The sequence below is a fragment of the Corvus cornix genome, chromosome 28 (genome assembly GCF_000738735.6).
Source record: "Corvus cornix cornix isolate S_Up_H32 chromosome 28, ASM73873v5, whole genome shotgun sequence".
Lineage (NCBI taxonomy): Eukaryota > Metazoa > Chordata > Aves > Passeriformes > Corvidae > Corvus > Corvus cornix.
The window spans coordinates 1019124-1039440 of NC_046356.1; the positions used below are offsets into that span (position 1 = coordinate 1019124).

The 20317-nt window shown below is 54.1% G+C and overlaps 2 protein-coding genes across 9 annotated transcripts in view; both read right to left on the bottom strand.

The window, feature by feature from the left end:
* Positions 1-3658: 3658 nt before the first annotated feature.
* On the bottom strand, positions 3659-6904 carry LOC104696907 (cytochrome b-c1 complex subunit 10). The gene is made up of 3 exons (XM_039566430.1): positions 6798-6904; positions 5554-5688; positions 3659-3887 (listed from the first exon to the last, which is right to left on the bottom strand). Exons 1-2 carry the CDS (start codon positions 6845-6847, stop codon positions 5568-5570), a joined length of 171 nt encoding a protein of 56 aa, XP_039422364.1. The 5' UTR covers positions 6848-6904; the 3' UTR covers positions 3659-3887; positions 5554-5567.
* A 2334-nt stretch (positions 6905-9238) lies between these two features.
* The window catches only part of TCF3 (transcription factor 3), an 82660-nt gene continuing 71581 nt past the window's right edge, over positions 9239-20317 (bottom strand). For 4 of the 8 annotated variants that reach the window (XM_039566056.1, XM_039566063.1, XM_039566060.1 and 1 more), the window contains 2 exons: positions 16574-16718; positions 9239-15685 (listed from right to left, as the gene is read on the bottom strand). In XM_039566056.1, the coding sequence (XP_039421990.1) occupies positions 16576-16718 (143 nt within the window). In that variant the 3' untranslated portion in view covers positions 9239-15685; positions 16574-16575. Of the gene's footprint in view, positions 15686-16573; positions 16719-17413; positions 17641-20317 lie in introns of all 8 variants that reach the window. The other 4 variants (XM_039566062.1, XM_039566059.1, XM_039566061.1 and 1 more) reach the window with 2 other exon arrangements.

Consider the following 20317-nt stretch of genomic DNA (forward strand, 5'->3'; position numbering starts at 1 on the left):
TAGGTGCTGGGTTACATTTGCTTTGTTCAGAAAGATTTAAGATCCATGAGGGTGGAGGTGGTGTCTTTAATTTGATCAGTGCTGAGCTTTGCCCTGAAGGCATTCCAGCTCCCCAGGGATCGGTCTGGGGTTTGGTAGTTCATGTTGTCACCTCTGGGCTCACAGGTAGGAAATGTCTCGCTCTGCTATTGCTGTTATTTCCTGCAATCTTGCACAAAAGAGATGGAAAACTTCCAATACCCACTATTGATCAAACCCACGCTATTTTCCATAAGTGCACTTCTCTAGTTTTTTTTTTTAATCAAACACCCCAAACCTCACAACCCAGCTCAACCTGATGCTGTTGTAACCAAAAACTTTTACTGACATGGGGCTTTGGAGTGCAAAAGGGAAACTGAAGCACGGTGAAACCTTCAGTGTTTTTTTTAAGAATGAACTGGCAGAACTGGGAGCAAGTGGAGCTGTGGGTTTGGATGTGGAAGGGGATCCCTGAAATGTCCTCTGGACCTCAAGCTGAAGGTATCAGGAGGTAGAAAATCAGTTTTCACTGGCACCAATTTGTGCAAGGGAAACACTCTCTCCTAGGACTGCGTGAAATGTTTAGGTAGAAATGAACTCTTGAGCCCAAGGGAAAATATTCCAGTGTTCCTCTGGGAACACTGCCAAGGTGAGGTATTTGCAGGTATAGCCACCAGCTGCAGGTGGATTCAGCTGCCAGAGATTCCGGGTTGCCCCAGGACGAGCAGATAATCCAAAAAATCACCAAAATCAGTTGTTGTCAGACATGGAAGGAAGCAGCAGGATATCCTGACAAAAACTCTTGATTTCACCCTGCAGGTATCCCTAGTTTGAAGCTTCCTACTCTGCACTCCCAGAGCCAACAGAGGAGCTTATTCCAGAGCAGGATTTGCCATGGAATTCCCAACCCAGGAGCCCCAGCAGAGGCTCTTCCAGGAGAAGAGACCAACAAGGGCTGTTGCAGGCTCCCAGTGCCGAGGTGGCTGCAGTAAAAAACCCCTGTCCCATCTCCACTTACACATTCCACGGGGAAAGTCAAGTGGGGGACCAACAAGAACAAACACTTGGAAGAGGCAGGCAGGCAGGAATGCAAAGCCTCCCTTTTCTTAGAGGCTGTTTCAAAGCTACATCATCAACCCACAGCTTGTTTGATGTCTGTAAATCCAAAGGAACCTCTGTGCCCTCTCCAGGTTTGGAAGGGGAAGCTTTTCCCCCTCTGTCAGGTTGTTGTCTTTTAATTTGCTCCTCTAGCATATGTGCCATTCATAGCTCATTATGAAAATAATTAACTGTTAGAAGAGAGGCAATGCTAGGATATTAAAAATTGGAAAGATCACCCATGCCACTTGAACAGTAATTATTTGAATTTTAACAGAGTTGCCCAAGAATGCAGAAGGTATTTTCAAGAGTGTTTCTTGCTCTTGTAGCAGGAGAAATATAGCAATTAAATTAGTTATACACTAATCCTAGGGTTAATTAACAATAAATCCATCATTGGAAATGCTGCACGAAGAACAAGCAGCTGAACAATCCCCAAACAAATCCAAGGTCCTTACACTCCTTGCAGTGCTGCCTGTGCACACGGCTGGGATTTTAAATACGTTTTTCTCCTTTCAGTATCTCCCAATCTCACCTGCCCTCTGTCAGCGGGGCTGTGTAAAGGTGACTGCCACCACTGACTGGCAGGCCAGGGACCCCAGGGTCCTCAGAGGGTTGGACACCACAGACCCCCAGCTTCAGGCTTCCCAAAGAACTCCAAGCCATGGGAACAGGTCAGTCACCCATGGGAACAAGGCAAACCCAGGGAATTTCTGAGGCAATTACACCCATCCTGTCCAGGTGTGTTACACAGGTAAGAGCAGGGACTGAGCTGTTCAGACCTGAGCTTACAATCCTGCTGCCGTGCAAGGACAGGCTGACAGAATCTCCACTTTCCAGGCATCTCCACTTTCCAGGCATAATTTGGCTGGAAATGGATCAGTATCAACACCCCAGTGTATGGCAGGGGGCAGCTGTTGACAAACCTACATTCTCAGTATCCTGAGGTTAAGGGGAGGCTTTCGCCTCCTGCGAGTCAGTCAAGAGCACTGCTGGAGCGGGGAGTGGGACAGCCTGAGGAAACAGCGCCGTTATCCCATTATTCCATAAGCTTCTGTCCCACTGGGCTCCCAGGGAAGCTGCCCCGAGGCTGCCAGAGCTGCAGGAGCGTTTGGACAGCGCTCTCAGGGATGCCCAGGGTGGGATTGTTGGGGTGTCTGTGCAGGGCCAGGGGCTGGACTTGAGGATCCCTGTGGGTCCCTTCCCACTCAGGATATTCCAGGATTCTGTGATTGCATCTTACTGGACACAGCAGAGCAGCAAAGGCAGTTTTTGCATGTGAAAATGATATTCTTTGCCCCCAATTAATTAACAGCGATGTTGCTGAAGGAACACTAAGAAATTTTACTGTTAATTAAATAGTCCAAGTGTCCTGCATAGTGCCACTGTTTGGGCAGGTTTTCCAACAGTTTTCCATAGAAACATCCCTGAAGGTGACACAGCCCTGACAGCAACACACAGGCAGCACAGCTACAACTCGGATTTTCCCCTGAAGAGATTCAAACCTTGCATTACAGCCAAACATTCTAGCAAGATGAAATTGGGCACTAAGCAGTGAGAAAACAGTGACCCTGTTCTCACACAGAGGAAGTTTGTTTGTAAATTCTGGTCTTTGCGAAAAGGGATGAACTTTTCTCCCGAGTCTGAGTCATCTGTGACTGAGTGGCAGAGACCAGAGCAAAATAATCCTCACTCTTCCTTTTTCTAACAGCTAAAACCTCTCATCTAAAGGGTTGTGGGAGGGGTTTTCTAACAGCTAAAAACTCTTGCCTAAAGGGTTGTGTTTGGGGGTTGTTTCATCACTGATTTTTGTCCACAAATAAATAGATCTATGAATTGAGGATACAGGTTCTTTTTCTACTCAAACCCCGCCTTAAGAACTGAGCAGCTCTCTGAACCCCTGGTTTTCACCCTGGTACAAAGAAAGACACCCAGGATTTGGGGCCTCCCTTCCTCAAGCCCCTAGATTAAGCCAAAAAAGCTTAAAAACCAGACCATTTAAGGGGTCCATGAATTGATGTTAAAAACCCCAACTCCTTTCTTCAAACTAAATTTCAGGAATCTGTTACCATGAAACTATGCTAGCTATGAAAAGCTAACTGTATCCATGAGGCCACAGCGATCTAGGAATGATGAGCCTAAAATCAACACATCACTAAGAGTAGCTCAAGAGCTGTAATTGATATAAATAAATCATCAAACCCAGCATCCTAGCAGCCAGTGGTTGATTCCCAAGGAACCTGCACAGGAAAAGAGGCAAACACATGGCAGACCTGCCTCAGGACACACAGTCCAACGAGCTGAAGACATAACACTGTGCCCAGAGCAGCTGTGGCTGCCCCTGGATCCCTGGAAGTGTCCAAGGCCAGGCTGGAGGGGGCCTGGAGCAACCTGGGATAGTGGAAGGTGTCCCAACCCAAACCAGTCTGTGATTCCATGGTTCTATAGCCCAAAACCAAACCAGGGGTCTGGTCTTAAGAATGTGGACTAAGAAGGTAACACACACACACACACACAAAAAAACCCAATCCAACCCCCCAAAAATCATTCACTTGGTTTATTTTGTATACCAGGTTTATAAATTACTCCCATCAAGGCAAGAGGTGCTGGGAAAGTGCTCAGAGGAAGTGGTCAGTGAAGATGAGTTTGTTCATGGGAGAGAGAGACACACACCACAACTTGCAGAATCTGTATTGGGCATTTCAGGGTCACCCCCAAGCAGGGTCCCAGCGGACGGATGGCTCCGAACACTCCCTCCAGCAATAACATTCCTACAACAAACACAGAGCAGTCGTTAGCAGAGCTTCCTGCACAGTGCCACAGCAGCCAACATGAGAGGTTTCAAAAGCCTCCAGTACCCAGGCAAGAAGCTTCTGGTACAGGAGCTGATCCAGGTGCAGGTGTGCAGGCCTGGAATCGCTTTGGAAGGGAGCACAGGCCACCACAGACACATTCCCTTTCTCAGCTCCTCTTCCCACAGGGTTGACACAATGTTCTTACTCCACAACAGAAAACACAAACTGCTGGCTCAGGAATAGAGCTGTGTTCCTACTACTGACCATTTTTAAGTAAAGAAAGCCCTTAAAAGGTAATTTAATTGCCTCTACATAACCTGAGAGCTTTTCCACTTGAAAACTTTTCTCCATCCAGGTTGGATGGGGCTTGGAGCAACCTGGGACAGTGGAAGGTGTCCCTGCCCATGGCCATGAACTGAATGGACTTTAAGGACCCTTCCCACCCAAACCATTCTGTGATTTTATGGTTCTATGACTTGTCTGTCAACATCCCGATGACCCAAAATGCTTCCAGTTCAGCTGACTTCCATGACAAGTTTCATTCCTCTTTTGGTTACAGAAGGATCTGTGCAACACCAAGTCTGCAAACAGTAAATTGTTTAAACTGCAACAACTATTGCTGAAAAAAGACTTTAAAAGTACTGTCTGTGCTTTCCAAACTGACTTCCCTACAAAACACAGTGAAGCTGGAACACAAATAGCTCACTTTCATTAATCAACATGTAGATGTAACTGTTATTCTTACCAGAAGAAACAAACATTGAGGTAGACAGTTTCCTCTGGACCCAAGAGTTTTCCCATAGCATCCTTTAATGACAGGGAAAAATCCTCCTGACTCCCTTCTACCTGCAGCAAGGAATACAGAAATCCAAAGCCTGCCTACTAGAAAAAACATGCAGTTAAGAGCCCCAACAGAAAGATTGTCTAATTGCTGCTCCAGCTTTAGGAACGGTCAGACTTCCAGAACATTCAGAACAGCACTTCTGATACACATCTAAAGAAGGAAAATAACCAAAACCTTGAGAAAGCAAATCTTCCAAGGAATTTGTGGAATACAATAACCAGCTCTGAAAATTCAAATTACTTTTAATGCCAGTTACAAGGAGCAGAAAGGAGTCTGAATTTGCCTACTCACAAAACTAGTCCTGAGCTCATAGCCCTTCTGCTCAGGAACAGAAGTAAACAGGTATGTCAAATGTTCCAGATAAGCTTGATTTGACCTCTTAAGAACCACATCATGTTGTGGAAAACCCACCACTTGCAAAGTGACCACCTGAAAAACATATGCTAATGAATATTTCATCCTTCTGGTGCTCTGTGAAGCTCCATTAAAAAAAAAAAAGAAAAAGAAAAAAAAAATCTGAATAATCAAATTGAGAAGTTTGGGACAAAAAATATGATCATGCCCCAAGCACAGAGGAAACATCCACTGTCACACCAACACAGGGTTATTGTGTTCAAGTGTCCCAGGCCAGGTTGGACAGGGCTTGGAGCAACCTGGCATAGTGGAAGGTGTCTCTGCCCCTCAGGGGCAGGGGATGAACAGGATGAGCTTTAAGGTCCTTCCAACCCAAACCTGTCTGGGATTCTGTGATTTTATGGTTCTATTACTTCAGCCAAGAGATGCACAAACAAAACTCACCATTAGAGGGAAGCTCAGTCTTCAGTTTTGTACTTGCCGCCGATGTAGGGAACGTACTGCAACACCAGCTTCCAGTCTGTGGCCCAGATCACACCAACACCGGCCACACCACCCCATGTCAGGATAGTGGGGGTCCTAAAGAAGAGACACACACAGAGGTAAACAACAAATTACCACTGTGAAAGGCTTGGCGGATGCTCATGGCTGAAGTACCTGAGAAAGTCACTTCAATCAGAAAAGAGCTTAGAATTCTGGAGTATCCTGAGCTGGAAGGGACCCTCAGGGATCATTGATCCAACCCCTGGCCCTGCACAGACACCCCAACAACCCCAGCCTGGGCATCCCTGAGAGCGCTGTCCAAACGCTCCTGCAGCTCTGGCAGCCTCGGGGCCGGGCCCATTCCCTGGGGAGCCTGGGCAGTGCCCAGCAGCCTCGGGGGGAAGAACCTTTCCCTGAGCTCCATGCCCAGCCCTGACCCAGCTCCAGCCGTTCCCTGGGCTCCTGTCCCTGTCCCAGAGCAGAGCTCAGCCCCTGCCCCTCCGCCTCCCCTCGGGAGGAGCTGCAGCCCCCAGGAGCCTCCCCTCAGTCTCCTCTGCTGCAGCTGAACGAGCCAAGTGCCCTCAGCCGCTCCTCAGAGCCTTCCCCAGCTCCGTGTCCCTCCTTTGGACACTCTCCAACAGCTTTGGACCCTTCTGATCTTGTGGTGACCGAAGTGGATACAGAAATACTGAAACAACCTCACAGACATGGAACACCATCAGTCCTCAGGGCAGCCAAGATATTTTACAGGAAAAGAGTCATAGTCTTTTACTTAAAAAGACTACTACTCAACAAAGAGAAGACACACTGCCATACAGTGCTGCAGCTACATCCCCTCGGTTCTGGCCCGCCGAACAATTCGTTTTGCCTCTCACAGCCCTGCAAGGGGCACCCACGGGCACTGCTATATTTATAGATGTGAAATACAGCCAGCGCCGGGTGGGCTCCTCAGCCCCTCAGCCCCGGCCCGAGGGAGAACGGGGAGGCCGCGGGCAGGGCTTCGGGAAGCCCTTCAGGCTCCCACAGTGCGCGCCGAGTGCGCGGCCGTGCCCGGAGGACGCGGTGAGGGGACCGCGGAGCCCCGGGCCGGACGGACAGACGCGGGCGGAGCGAGCAGAGCCCGAGCGGAGCGGGTAAACCCGGGGTCGGGGCGGGCAGGCCCCAGGCAGCCTCAGGGCTGGGTGGGCAGCCCGGTCCCTCCTCACCAGTTCTGCAGCAGCTGGACGTAGCGCGGCCCCAGCAGTTGGTTCAACATGGCGATGGCACCGCCTCAAAGTGACCCCGAGCGCCGGGGCGGCGGCGGCGGCGGGGCCGCTCCGAGCACGCGCGGGGTGGAGCGGGGCGGGGCTGGAAGCGAAACGGGCCCCGCGCGGTGCTGAGGGGCCGCGGCAGCACGGGCCTGAGGGGACGTGGGGACTGAGGAGCCACGAGCCGAGGGGACACCAGCCCTGGTGACACACGGGCCTTGATGGGACACGAGTCTTGAGAGGACGGGCTTGTCTCTACGCTGGAGGGGAGACACGAGCCCTGGAGGGACAGTCTGTCCCCACGCTGGGGAGGGGCAAGAGCCCCGACACGAGCCCTGAGAGGACATGAGCCCTGAGGGGACACGGGCCGAGAGTACGGGCTGTCCCCACACCGGAGAGAGGACACCAGCTGCCCTGAGGGAACAGGCTGCCCCTGCGCTGCAGAGGGGACATGAGGCCTGTCTTCGCACCAGAGAGGGAGCACGATCTCTGGCATGAGCCCTGAGGGGACAGGATGTCCCCACCTGGGGAGGGGACAGCGGCCCTGAGGAGTGGCATTGTTCCCGCACTGAGCTGGGACTGCTGCTCAGCCTCATGTGCTGGAGGGAAGTGGCCCCTTCCCAAAGTGGTTTCCCCCGAGCCCATCAGTGCCTCCACAAACCCTCCTCTCATGGCCACTCAGTCTCCCCCAACAGGAGAGGGAGTTTCCAGCCAGGTTTTTCAGGAGAGGGTCATAAAATCACCATCAATTCCATCATGTTCCCCAGGCTCTGCTCGCCCCATCCCTGGAACTGTCCAAGACCAGGTTGGACTGGGCTTGGAGCAACCTGGGATAGTGGAAGGGGTCCCTGCCCATGGGATGAGCTTTAACGTCCCTTACAACCCAAACCATTCCATGATTCTGTGATTCTCTGTCTGGCATGACATGACATTTGCCCACAGGATCTGGTAGTCTCATCCCAGCTCATCTCCAGCTGATAGTGACTCATCTCCAGGGAGGGAGTGCTGGCCGGATCCTCCAGCTCTGCCTCAGTTGGTGGCCACTGCTCAGGTCTTGGGAAGCTGTATGCTCTCAGCAACTCCTTTGTGCTGCTCCTTGTTCCTGTCCTCACCGGCTCTCCCAGCCCAAGCCTGCTCTGGACACCAGCACTCGCCTGCTTTACTCTCCACTTCGTACAGCTGTTGGACATCCATCTTCCAGGCTGCTCCCAAGCACACACTTCTCCCTTGTCTGGATCTGAGTTGTAAACTGCTGGCACCGGCTGCCCAGGGCAGTGGTGGAGTCACCATCCCTGGAAGTGCTGAAAAAATGTGTGGATGTGCCTCTTGAGGACATTTTTAGTGGTGAACATGGTGCTGCTGCTGGGTTAATGGCTGGACTGGGTAACCTTCAAAGTCTTTTCCAGTCTTAATGATCCTGTGATTTTATGATGGAGTCTAAGGAAGGACTGTCATTCCATGCACTCAGAGCAGCTTGGGAAGGGCAGAGCTGGCTCACTGCTGAGAGGGGGAACCCAAGGCTAAGGGAGATTTAACCAACCACTGCCAGAGCCACTTCTCAGTCAGTCTGGACTGTTTGTCCTGCTCTGTGCAGACAAGCCCCGAGCCAGAGCAGCACAGTAAAACACAGGCAGCAATTGCCTGGGGAAGGAAGGCTACTCCAGGCAGATGCCTCATCTCTGGAAGTGTCCAAGGCCAGGTTGGATGGGGCTTGTGGTCCAGTGGAAGGTGTCTCTACTTGTGGCAGGGAGTGGAACGAGATGGGCTTTATGGTCCTTTTCAACCCAAATCCATCTATAATTCTGTGAAAGTCCTGGGGATCGTTGGAGCCTGAAGGACAGGAGAATGGAGCCAGGTGGGGGTCGGGCTCTGCTCCCAGGGAACAGGGACAGGATGAGAGGAAACGGCCCCAGGTTGTGCCAGGGAAGGTTTAGGTTGGATATTAGGAAAATTTTCTTCCCAAGAAGGGTTGTCAGGTATTGGAACAGGCTGCCTGGGGCAGAGGGGGGCAGTCACCATCCCTGGAAGTGCTCAACCAATGGATGTGGTGCTTGGGGCATGGGTTAGTGGTGAGCTGACAGTTGGACTTGATAATCTTAAAGGTTTTTTTCAACCTTAACGACTCTGATTTGATGAATTTCTCTCATCAGCAGTCTGTGCTGGGCTCCTGGGAGGGGCTGGGGGCATTTAACTGGATTTCCCACTTGTGGCTGCTCCCCAGGGACAGAGGCAAGGAAACAACAGTGATACAGGGGGGCAGGATCCACACCCAGAGCGTCTGAAAACCTGTCTGGTGTTTTCTTTCTTTTTTTGTTTTTTAGTACAAGGCAAAGCCTTTATTCCAACTTTTTATTCCTAGGGATACAACATCTGAAGGACACACATGGGGGAAAAAAAAGTAATATTGTTATAAAATGTCACATTTATTGCTACATTACTGTTATATACAGGACAGTTCTCAAAATCTACTTTAAAAAAGTTAGGATTATTTAAAAATTCCAAATAATCCAGCCAGCTGTTTTGACACTTGTATAAAATTATTTAAAAAAATGAAAACAATTCATATCTTGAGGCACTCAGAAACACAATTTCATCCCCCAATTGTGATTCATTTCAAAGAGCAACGTATTTCCCACCCCCAAATACTTTATTTTTTTTTTTTTTTTTTTGCTGGGTTAGGCATATATATATATATATTTACTATATATATAGTTCAAAACTATAATGTGTATCTGATTTAAGAACAAGGATTTCAGCCACTTAAGTACATCTGGATTTACAGGTAGGCAGCATAAACATCAAAAGCAAGGACCATTTTTTATTTTAAAGGCCAAAAACCAAAAACAACCCAAAACTTTCTACAGGGTTAAAAATAAACAACTTCTGGAGGCATCTCCCATCTGCTCTCCCACCCCCCATTCCTACAAAAATATAGAGAAAGAACATCCCAGGAATGCTTTGTTTCCCTGGAGAGCTGGAGCCCTCGGCACCCAACGGCTCATTCCCACGTGTGGGGCTGGGATCCTCCCTGTCCTGCCTCACCAGGTGCTTCTTTCCCCTCTCCTGGCACACGGCTGGTGCGTGGCTTGCCATGGCTCCTTCCCTCCCTAGTGGCTCCGTGTTACAAGGTTTGCTCAAAAGCTGGTGGGTTCAAGTGATTTGGGAAGACGTGGGCCCGGGAAGGGGGACCCGCGGTGTCCCCACTCACTGCTGCCAGGAGCTCCACGGCTCCCCCGGGCACAGCCCAGGGATGCGGGGCACGGGGATGCTCTTTGGCAAAAGGCCTCGGTACCAGGACACCCCCTTTGGAAGCAGAAACCCCTTTGCTCTCCTGAGCTGGTGCTGCAGCCACGCAGAGCCAAGGTGGAAAGGGAGAGCCCGGAGGAGAAGGAGGGGTACAAAACCAGGGGAACAGAGAAACCAGGACTGCCTTTGGCCCTGAGCTGGGCTGCAGATGGACACACAAGGTTTGGCAGAAGGTCACGTGGAGCCTGCACCACCCTCCTAACCAGAGCCCAGCTCCCCGTGGGAGTCCTGCAGGCCAAGGCACAGCAGTGCCGGCTCCCCAGAAGGGCTGAATTGTCCTGGAAATCAAAGTACAGAGCACCAGGTCCCCCGACACCTGCCCCAAGGGCAGGAAGAGGCCGCTGTGCTGTGGGACACCAGCAGCATCCACTCCCAAATCCTCCCGCCTGCATCCCAGCCGATGGGCAGCTGCTGGCTTGGGCTGCCCCTCTGCAAAGGGAAACAGCTCAGAGATGCTGGCTGGAGAGATTGGGGAGCGTGGGAGGAAGGCAAACACTCCTTCAGGCCTGGGGCAGCTGAAGGAAGAGCAGCCCAGCCAAGCCTGAGGCTCAGGCGTTAGAACAGAGCAGTCTGGGCAGCAACAAGGTGGGACAGAGCTTCTCCCTTCAGGGGGCTGGGGGGACGAAGGATGCTGGCAGCGCCCCACCAGCATCGAGCAGAAGGCACAGGAGGGTGAAGGGTGCATGAAGGAGCCCCAGGACCAGGCCTTGCCCCCTCCAGTTCAGTGCTCAGTATGAGCTGGCTGTTCCTACAGTCTCATCTGCCCCCTCCCAGCTCCAGGGCACAGGTCTTGAAATGCTTTTGGAGCTGCTGGGAGTGAAGCTGGACCCTGAGGGCAGCAGGGAGCAGGAACTCGGCAATCAGGGACAAGAGCAGAGTGAACAGGCTGGGCTGGGATCTGCAGAGCCCCGGGAGAGGGGAGAGGGATAAGATTTGCATAGGATTTAACAGGGCAAAGACCTTGTGCAAGCTCAGGGTACAGAAAACAGGCCTTGCTATTGCTGGTGTCGGGCAGGAATGGGGGAGTCCAGTGGCCAGGGCTTGCTCTGGGTTAGCCAGCACTGCAGGCTAGGGGCTGAAGGCTTGTTCTGGCCCAGCTCCATCCCCAGCTTTGCTTCACCTCCCAAAACCCACGGGTGGAACTGGAGCTGGTCCGGGGTCCCCAGGATAGCACAGCAGGGCCTGCAAGAGGAACTTGGGTTCCACTGGCCCCAAAGTTGGCAGCAAAGCTCAGGGGGTTGGGGGTTTCCAAAGCCTCCTGTTTCTCAAGCCCCCACAACTGGAATCACCCAGCAAGGGCCCGAAGGCTCTGCTGGCTTCAGTGGGGACACTGGTGAGACACAAAGGACCTTGGAGAGCAGTTTCTGCACCGAGTCTGGAATTGCAGCCTCCTGAGGAAACCTCAGCTAGGTTCCATCCTTCCTGCCAACACACCTCTGTGGGACAGCTGTGAAAGCAGGGGAGCAGAGAGCCACGAGAGAGGCTGGCTGGGGCTGAACTCCAGGCAGGCTGTGAGTAGGTCTGCTGGAGGGTCACGGGCAAACAGCTGGAATTCTGCTCCCTGGGGCTGTGAGCAGGAGCAGCCAGGCTGCCACTGCTGCCTGAGCACCAGCCCACGGGAGGCTGCAGCTGCTTTGCTCTGGGGCAAAAGCAGGTGAAAAGGGAGAAAGAACAAAAATCTGCAATTTGACTGTTCATAGACTGGATTCCAGACACTCCCCAGTACTGTGGCATGTACAGCTTGTGTGCAGGGAGGCAGGGGGCTGGCTGAGGGGGGAAAGAGGAGGCCCTTGGGCTGGGGACCCCAGACATAAGAAATGCCCCATGGCAGTGTCCCAGTTCTGCTGCTTCACTGGGATGCAGCCTGGGAAAAGAGGAACTAGAAGCTGCACAGAAGGGCAGGCAGCCCCCCTGTCTGATGAAGGAAGCTTTGGGGGGGCTCAGTGGCCCCCAAAGAGGAGGGCACGTGTCCCCAGGAGCAGCCATGCAAGCAAAGGCTGAGAGAGGAAAGAGAAAATGGAATAAATGGCACCCTACAGCATGTCACCCACCTGTGACACCTCTCCTGGCACTGGTGTGGGGGACACGCAGACAGGCAGGTTTGGGGCTCTGTAAGATCCAAGTGGAATGGAGCAGAGCTGCGGGCTGGGCAGGGCACAGACCTGGCTCTCGCTGACCACAACACCTAAAGACAAGAGTTTCATGGCTACAGGGTGACATTTTGGGGCTGGGCTGGTGGTTTTTGGGGACAGCACCCAGCAGTGGTCGTTTTCAGAAAAGCCACTTCCCCTGGCAGGTTACAGGCACCATGTTCACACCGAGCCAAACACACTGGCAAGGCAAAGGAATTTTCCTTGCTGCTCTTCCCAGTTGTTCCCTGAGCACCTGGAAGGCAGAGATGCCACTGAGGCCACACTGGGCTGGCACACAAAGCTCTCACCCTGTGCCATCGAGGCAGCTCCAGAGACAGCACTGCCACCCCCTACATTGTGCTTTTGAGATGATCTCTCCAAACCCTGGCTCTGAGGGCTTATGCTCAAGGATCTTCACCCAAGCCTTGCCATGGAAGGAAGTTGGCCGGGTTTGCTGTCAAAATAACATCTTAAACCACCTAAATGCAGCTGAAAAGCCCCATTTTTGTTGCAATGCCTGGGGATTCAGGGATGGTGAGAAAGGCTCTGGCTCATCAGGATTCCCTCCTGGCCTTCAGGACTTGGAGGGGATGAAGAAGTTCAGCAAAATTGTGCACAACTCATAAATCTTCTCAGATTTCCAATTTTGTTGCATTTATGGATTTTTCTTGACTAGTCCCTTTAAGTCCCGTTGTCCATGACTGCCACCTCCAATTCTTGGGGCAAAATCAAAGGGTTTGGGAAGCACTTTTAAATATTTTTTGTAGGGTTTCAAGCTTTCCAGGGCTGAGACACTGCTCCATCCCTCCCAGTCCTGGGGAATTGTTCCATCCCGCCCTGGTCCTGGGACACCACTCCCTCCCTCCTGGCCCTGGGACAGGGGCACTGAGCCAGCCAAAACCCCTGAGCAGTGGGTACTGTGCAGCCCCAGCACGGTCTCACCAGTGCAGCAGGAGCTCTCATGGATGAAACAAAAAGCAGCTGCTGAGCCCTCCGATTTGCACTCCAGAGCATGAATGGGAGTCAAGGCTGTCACACACAGAGGAAAACCTCATCCATCTCCCTGCGCGCTGCTTCGGCAGCCAGAAGAACCCAAGGGAGGGAAGTGTCGTAACCTGATGAGCTGATTAGGCAAAAATGTGTCTGTTGACACAGGCAAGAAGAACCTGGGCTACTGGAACCACTGAGCTTTGCTGGCCTTCCCAGGGACAGAGCTGGGGCTGCTGAGGTCTCACTCATTGGCAGCAGCAATCTGGGGAAAGCCAGGAGCACCCAAAAGCTTCAGAGCGGTGCTTGGATGTTAGGGAGCCCCAGGGCAGGGCCAGGGGCAGCAGGGACAGTCCCATCCTGCCCTGGCACTTGGAGTGGCTCCGTTTGGAGCTGCTCTAGGCACTGAGGCCACAGTGCCCAGGTGTGGGTTGGAGATAAGCACTGCCCTGAGCACTTCCAGCAGGGTTTGTCAGAGCACAAAGCACAGCCATGAGCATGGAGGAGCACCAGGTTATGCCAAAGCCTGGGGTTGCTGGGAAGTGCCACAGGACCTAATCCTGTTTGCCAGTCCCTCCCTTTCCCCGTGCCAAAGCAACACAGCTTCCCCAGGAGCCCAGGCTGGAGCAGCACAGGGGAGAGACGGACCCTGCAGGGGAGAGGGGGGTCCCCACATCCCCCCAGACCAGCACCCGTGTCCTGTGCACCATCCTGCCTGACTGGGCTCTGCAGAGCTGGGAGGAACCAGGCACAAAATGTTTCAGAAGGGGAAGGAGAGGGAAGAAACAAGAGTAGATTCCTGCTGGATGTTTTTCCATGGCCATCTCCAGACAGGCTGCTGCAGCTCAGCACTGCCCAGCACCTCTTCGTTTGCTCCACACCTCCGGGGCACCCAGAGGGGCTGCCAGGGATCCTCCTCCTGCTGAGCACACCAGAGTGGTCTGGAGTGACTGGGAATCCCTCGGAGTGAAGGGATGGCTGGCCCAGCTTGGCTGCTGGAGCACATGGTGCGGGACAGGCGCTCCTGCTGCCCTCCTTCTCAGTGCCGAGAGAGAAGCCCACGTGCAGGTGACAGTGGCCACTCACATCCCACGGCACCGTGCTGAGCTCAGTTTGCCTCCAAGGATGCTCGGGAGATGTGACAGCAGGTGACAGCAGGGTGAGAAGCCACCCCTCTCCCCGAGCCAGCATTTTGCATTTCCGAGGGTGGTGGCTCCACTGCAAGGAGGAGGGATCCTGCTGCTGGTCATGGCTTTGCCGAGGGCTGGAGTGAACCAGGTCGCTGCTCCTTTCCTGCCTCCAGCATCCTCAGGCCTGCTGCTGCCCGGCTTCCTGGCCCTGTATCCTGCTGCTGCTGCCGTGCTCCGGCTGCCTCCGCCTCTTGCCAGTGCTCCAGCTTTGTTCAGTTGGTCTTTGTTCAGCGCTGCTCCTGGAAGTGCCTCCGACAGCTCTGGCATGTGGGAAGAGGCTTCCCTCGTGCATCCATTGCTGCTCTGCTCACCTGGAAGCGCCTCAGTCCCTTGGTTCTCCTCCACTCGGGGCCTGCTCTCTCCCAGCAGCTCGTCCTCCCCATGGCGACGCTCTGGGACAGCCGTGGCCACGTCCTCTCCCACAGGGAACCGTGGGGCCTCGGGATCTCCGGGAATAAAGCAAACCTCGCCGAGCACCTCGGCCACCGCCCGGAGGAGCAGGAGCACTGCTGCCACTTGCTTTGCTGTTTGACTTCCTTTTCCCAAATCAGAAGTGGCCGAAGCAAAGAGATGGTGAATTCAGCACATGAGTTTGTTTGTTTTTTGTCATGGAAGGTACAAGCCAGGCAAGGAAGAACATTCCCTCACTGTGGCTACATTCGCTTTTAGTGGCTTTCCGAGCCGAATCTGAGAATTCCTCTCTTTATATCCAGTCTCTCTTAATACAATTTTAATATTCTGGTTGATCCTAAAGATGCAACGTTAACTATAGAAACAGCAGCAGAAAAGCGGAGGGTACAAGACATGTTTTTATACAAAAAAAAATTTTTCGTTGCTTACAAAACATATGCAAAAGAAGCTAAAAAAAACCAAAAGGCATTGCTATTTGTTCTACATAAAAAATCTCATAACTAATGTTCTTTTTTTTTAAAAAAGAAATATCAAGCTTAGGCACAATTTTGCTGCTGGCTGCTTGTGAACAAGCCAAGAGAACACGCCACCCCCTCCTAACTGAGTGATATGTATTGACTGTTCTGCACTTTATACTTAAGGCAATTTTTTTGTTTCCGTTTTGTTTCTGACAAAGTGTTTTTTCCACCCCTTACGTCACGCCAGGATCCGTCTGCGTGTGTCAGTATGAGCAGTACTACAGTTTATGGTTCAGCAAGGTTGCAGGTCACACCGAGGGTTTTCTTCCTACAGATCTCCGTATCCAGAGGAACAAAAAGATCTACAAAGAAAATAATAAAAAAAAAAGGAAAGTCTGAAGTGATAGAAACCCAAATGAGAATAAAACTGGCTCCTGCTGCAGCTTGTCCCCGCAGGGCTGGACAGGGCTGCAGCTGAGCTTTGTTTTGGTCAGGCCATCCCCAGGCACCCACTGGGGCAGGGGACACCAAGGAACTGTGTCCTCTCTGTGCACTCCATGGGATCAGCTCCTGACCTGCCACTCCTGGATCTGCTCAATCCCCCCACCATCTCTGCACTGCTTGGATAAACAGGCTCAGATGCTCCTGGGTTCTCTAAAAACGGGAACAGCCCATCGGAGCCTGTGCCTGCCACAGCCTCCCTGGGGGATTTTCACCTTCTCTGACTCTCTTGGCATTTCTGGGACCTGCCCATTCCATCTCATAGAGCTGCAAGGAAAAGGAGTTGCTGGTTTCCAGTAGCCAACTGGGGCAGGACTGGGAGGTGCAGAGCAGAGCTGAGCCCACTCAGAGAGCTCCAAAATCCCCCCATCCCAGCAGTGGGGCTGCACCCTCCTGTGGGCCAGAGGCTTTGGGTGTCCATGGGGCACACGACACACAGAGAGAATCATGGAATGGGTTGGAGGAGACCTTAAAGTTCATCCAGTGCCACCCCCTGCCATGGGCAGGGACATCTTCCACTGTCCCAGGCTGATCCAAGCCCCTCCAACCTGGCCTTGGACACTGCCAGGGATCCAGGGGCAGCCCCAGCTGCTCTGGGCACCCTGTGCCAGGCCCTGCCCACATGCGAGTCATTGATTTCAGGTAAATGAAGCAGGGCTGGTGCTGAGGGAGCAGGCTGAGCAGCCGGAGCAGAGCACGGCATGTGGGCACAGGGCTGGGGATGTGGGATCACAGGTGGGGAACGGTACCTTTACATGTGTCCAACAGGGTTGTGACCGTCTCCTAGACCAGGATGTGAAGCTGAAAGTGTCATCTGGGGGTCTCCTACCACTCCGGACACTTTCTCCTCTTCCCGACGCTTCAAGCAGGCCGCTTTTGGGTTCAGATTGCGCTCTGTGCCCAAAACAGGAGGGGAGGGGAGCAACCTCAGTGTGGGCAGCAGCACCCCAGAGGGACAGTGGGGACAGAGTCCCGGGCAGGCCCATGGACCGTGTGAGGAGATGGGCTCCGTGCACCGCTCGCTGCTCCCCACAGCGAATCCAGCCAGGCCCCTGCTCGAGCAGAACCCAGGCCCAGCTGCACCCCCACGCCAATTTAAACATGGCATCATGGAATGGTCTGGGTTGGAAGGGATGTTAAAGCCCATCTTGTTCCAATCCCCTGCCATGGGCAGGGACACCTTCCACTATCCCAGGGTGCCCCAAGCCCCCTCCAGCCTGGCCTTGGACACTGCCAGGCATCCAGGGGCAGCCACAGCTGCTCTGGGCACCCTGTGCCAGGGGATCTCCATGTGCTTGTTACAGGAACCCCCAAGTGCCTCAGCCAGCACTCAGAGCTGAGGACTGAATTTTCCAAAGCTGCTTAATGGAATCCAGGTGCCAAATTCCCATTAAGCATGAGCGGAGAGGGAGAGAGGAGCCTCAAATCCACCCTGGGCTGGGGCTGGGGAGAGATCAGCATCCAGAGGTGCTGCTGGCACTGCAAACACACACCTCACACCGAAAGCAGGAGTCAGGACAGAGAAGCACGAGCATGCAGAGACAGGGGGAGAGACAGGCCCCGAAATGCACCTGCCAGTGGTACCATACCTCGTACTTGCTGCTCCAGGCCCAGAATGACCTGCACCGCTTGCTGTAGGATGATCAGTTTGGTCTGTGCTTTGTCCGTTTTTAAGTGCATCTGGCACATGCGTCCCAGTTCTTTAAAGGCCTCGTTAATGTCCCGCACACGCACCCTTTCCCTGGCGTTATTGGCCATTCTCCTCTCCCGGTCCCTCAGATCTTTGTCCTCCAGTGACAAGGCCTCGTCTGTACTGCTGGGTTCATAGCACCACAGGGGTTAGTCAGGGGGTGGCACCGAGGGGGAGCTCTATGTTGCCGTGCTGGGAGTGCTCCGGGTGTCCACTGGAAACGGCCCAAACGGCCTCACTTCGCAAAGCCAATTCCTCCGGGTGCTTCCCAGAGCAGCCCGGGCTGTGTCACCTCTGCGAGCCAGGGGAAGGTGCTGCCAGCACAGGGCCAGGTGCCCAGGGGGCTGGAGGGGGCACTGGGGGCAAGGGCAGGCAGTGATGGAGCATCGCCACCGACACCTTCTACGCTCTGCAAAATTATGCCTTCCTGTTTGTTTTCGACTGAAAACTCACAGTTTGGGGGAGGGTCTCCACCAAAACCATAAGGTTTGTCCCCCAAGGAAAGATTTTGGCAGGAAGCAAATCCCTCTTTGTAAGATTTCCTTCCCAGATTCCATCTGCAGCTCCCAGTGCAGGTGTTTGGAGCAGTGGCGGTGCTGCAGCAGCAGGAGCAGCCTGGCCTGGCACCCTCTTAGGGGCCAGGGCAGCATCGAGAGCAGGAGCCAGGGCTGCTCTGAGGATCAGACTCGGATGCAGACACTGAATCCCGATCTTTCCGCACAGCCAGAAGCCCACCAGAAGGGGTGATTGTCTTTTTCAGGCACAGTCAGAAGCTCTGGGAGAGCCCCACTGCTGACAGCTCCCCAGGGATGCCCGACACAGGCAGGGATGGGGGGAAACAAAGTTGTGCTGGCAGCATCTTGAACTGTGGCCTTGCCCATTGCCTCGAAACCCCCAATTTAAGCCCAGACGACCTTCGCCCCCAGAGCAAAACTTCTTGCAGGAAGACACCTATCTGAGGAGGGTCCTTGGGTGAGAGCTGACACTGGGACAGCCTGTGGGGATAAGCCTTTAGCGAAGAGGGGCGGCAGAGTCAGAGCCTTCCTGGAGAGCCTCCGGACAGTGTACAGCCGTGTGAAGGGAGAGCAAGGGCTCCCGGGCAGGCACTGGCCTGTGTGGGACAGAGGGCTGCCCACTGTCCCTGCTGCACCCTCTCCTCGCTGCCTTGTCCCTGCCTGTGTCCCCTCCTCGCTGCCCCAGCTGGCACTGCCACCTTCTCTCCTTGCGCCCAGGACGGGCAGGGGGATGGGGCCATCCTGGCACCTGTGCCCCCCACAGCAGGATCCCAGGTCCTTCCTCCAGCACAGGCCAGTGGCTGCAGGTCCTTGCTGGTGGCCACAGTCCTGGCTGGTGGCTCCCCCAGCAGGGACAAGGCTCGGATGTCACAGCTGGGCAGGACAGAGCCGTCTCCCCACCACCAGCACGTACCACTGGCAGCCGGTACCGTGCGAGGAGGGGCTGCTTCGGCTGCCTTGTGCCCCTGGGGGTCACCAACCAGCCTAAAACTCCTCAGTCTCCTCCCTTCCCTTCCTGTAGCTGCTGTGGCAGCGGGAGGATCCTGGCAGCCCTGGCTGGGCACACAGGGACCTGATGGCCCCGCTCCCATGGCAGTGCTGCCAGAGGGGTGCGAGGGTGGGATTCTCTCCTGGAAAGCAGCACAAACCCACAGAGGGGACACTGCCTGTCTGCACTAACTGCTGAGGGAGCCTGCAGGGCTCAGCCACCTCCCTGGCTGCCTCCAGGAAGGGTTTAAAAAGGGACAAGCATGGGAGACCAAAGTGAGCACGGTGCCAACTCTGCCTAAGCCCTGCCCCACCCTCGGTCCTGCCTGGCATCCGCGAGCAGCAAGTACAAGGTAGAGTGGGACCACCGAGAGGTCACGGCTGGGGACTGTCTGTAGGAGATCGGAAAGAACAGAACCAAAAAATAAAAACTCAAAAAAAAAAAAAAAAAAAAAAATCAAAAGAAAGGGGAAATTAAAAAAGAAGACAGGAAAAAATATACATGTTATGAAAGGCAAAAAATTACAAACTGAAGAGAGGCACAAAGGACTCCAACATCAAGGCACAGCAAGGCCAGCAGAGAGGAGCACAGCCAGGCACAGCCCCCGACGCGTGTTACGACAGCTCTGCAGAGAGAAAGGAGTTATCCTGCCCCGGCACGCCCGCCGCGGGCCGGAGCGGGAGCGGGAGCGGGAGCATGCACTGCGGGGTGCGGGACAAAGCAGCCACGTCCTCGGAGCGGGACAGCCGCCCCTCGCTTCCCCTCCCTGGGATGGGCGCACACCCCATGGGTGCACACGCGTGTGGAAGGAAGCGAGGGTGCCCTGAGGGTGTCCCGGTGAGGGGCAGAGCCTGCAGGTGCCCGCTGGCAGCTCCGGGCTCGGAATGCACAGTGCCCCCAGCTTGTGTCGGACACCAGTGAGTGCAGGCAGCGAGGGCTGCTCAGCCCAGGGCATCCTGCTGCCCTCGCACAGCTCCCATGGTCCCAGGGCTCTGCCAGGTGCCACACTGCGGGGACAGGGGCGTAGAGCCCCGTCAGGCACACAGAAGGGACAGGAACGGGCTCTGTGCTTGGAGCAGCCCTTGGAGACGGCAGAGCTGGACCCCTCTGGGAGATTTCCTGGTGGGGTTTCTGTCACTTTGCTGGCCAAGCACGGAGCGCTCCTGGCTGCAGGGAAGCAGGACGGCACAGGCGTCCCCGCGGGACCGGCATGCAGCACACGCGGTGGCAGCGGGGGACAAAGGAGAGAACAGCAGGGATGGATGCAAAAAAGGCAAAAAAAAAAAACCAACATAAAAAG

What these genes read in the sequence shown, in the direction of transcription:
- LOC104696907 (XM_039566430.1), bottom strand. Translation starts at nt 6,847, where the DNA reads ATGTTGAACCAACTGCTGGGGCCGCGCTACGTCCAGCTGCTGCAGAAC. An exon ending in GTCCAGCTGCTGCAGAACTG is followed by an intron (nt 5,689 to 6,797) that starts GTGAGGAGGGAC and finishes TCTCTTCTTTAG; the next exon opens with GACCCCCACTATCCTGACAT.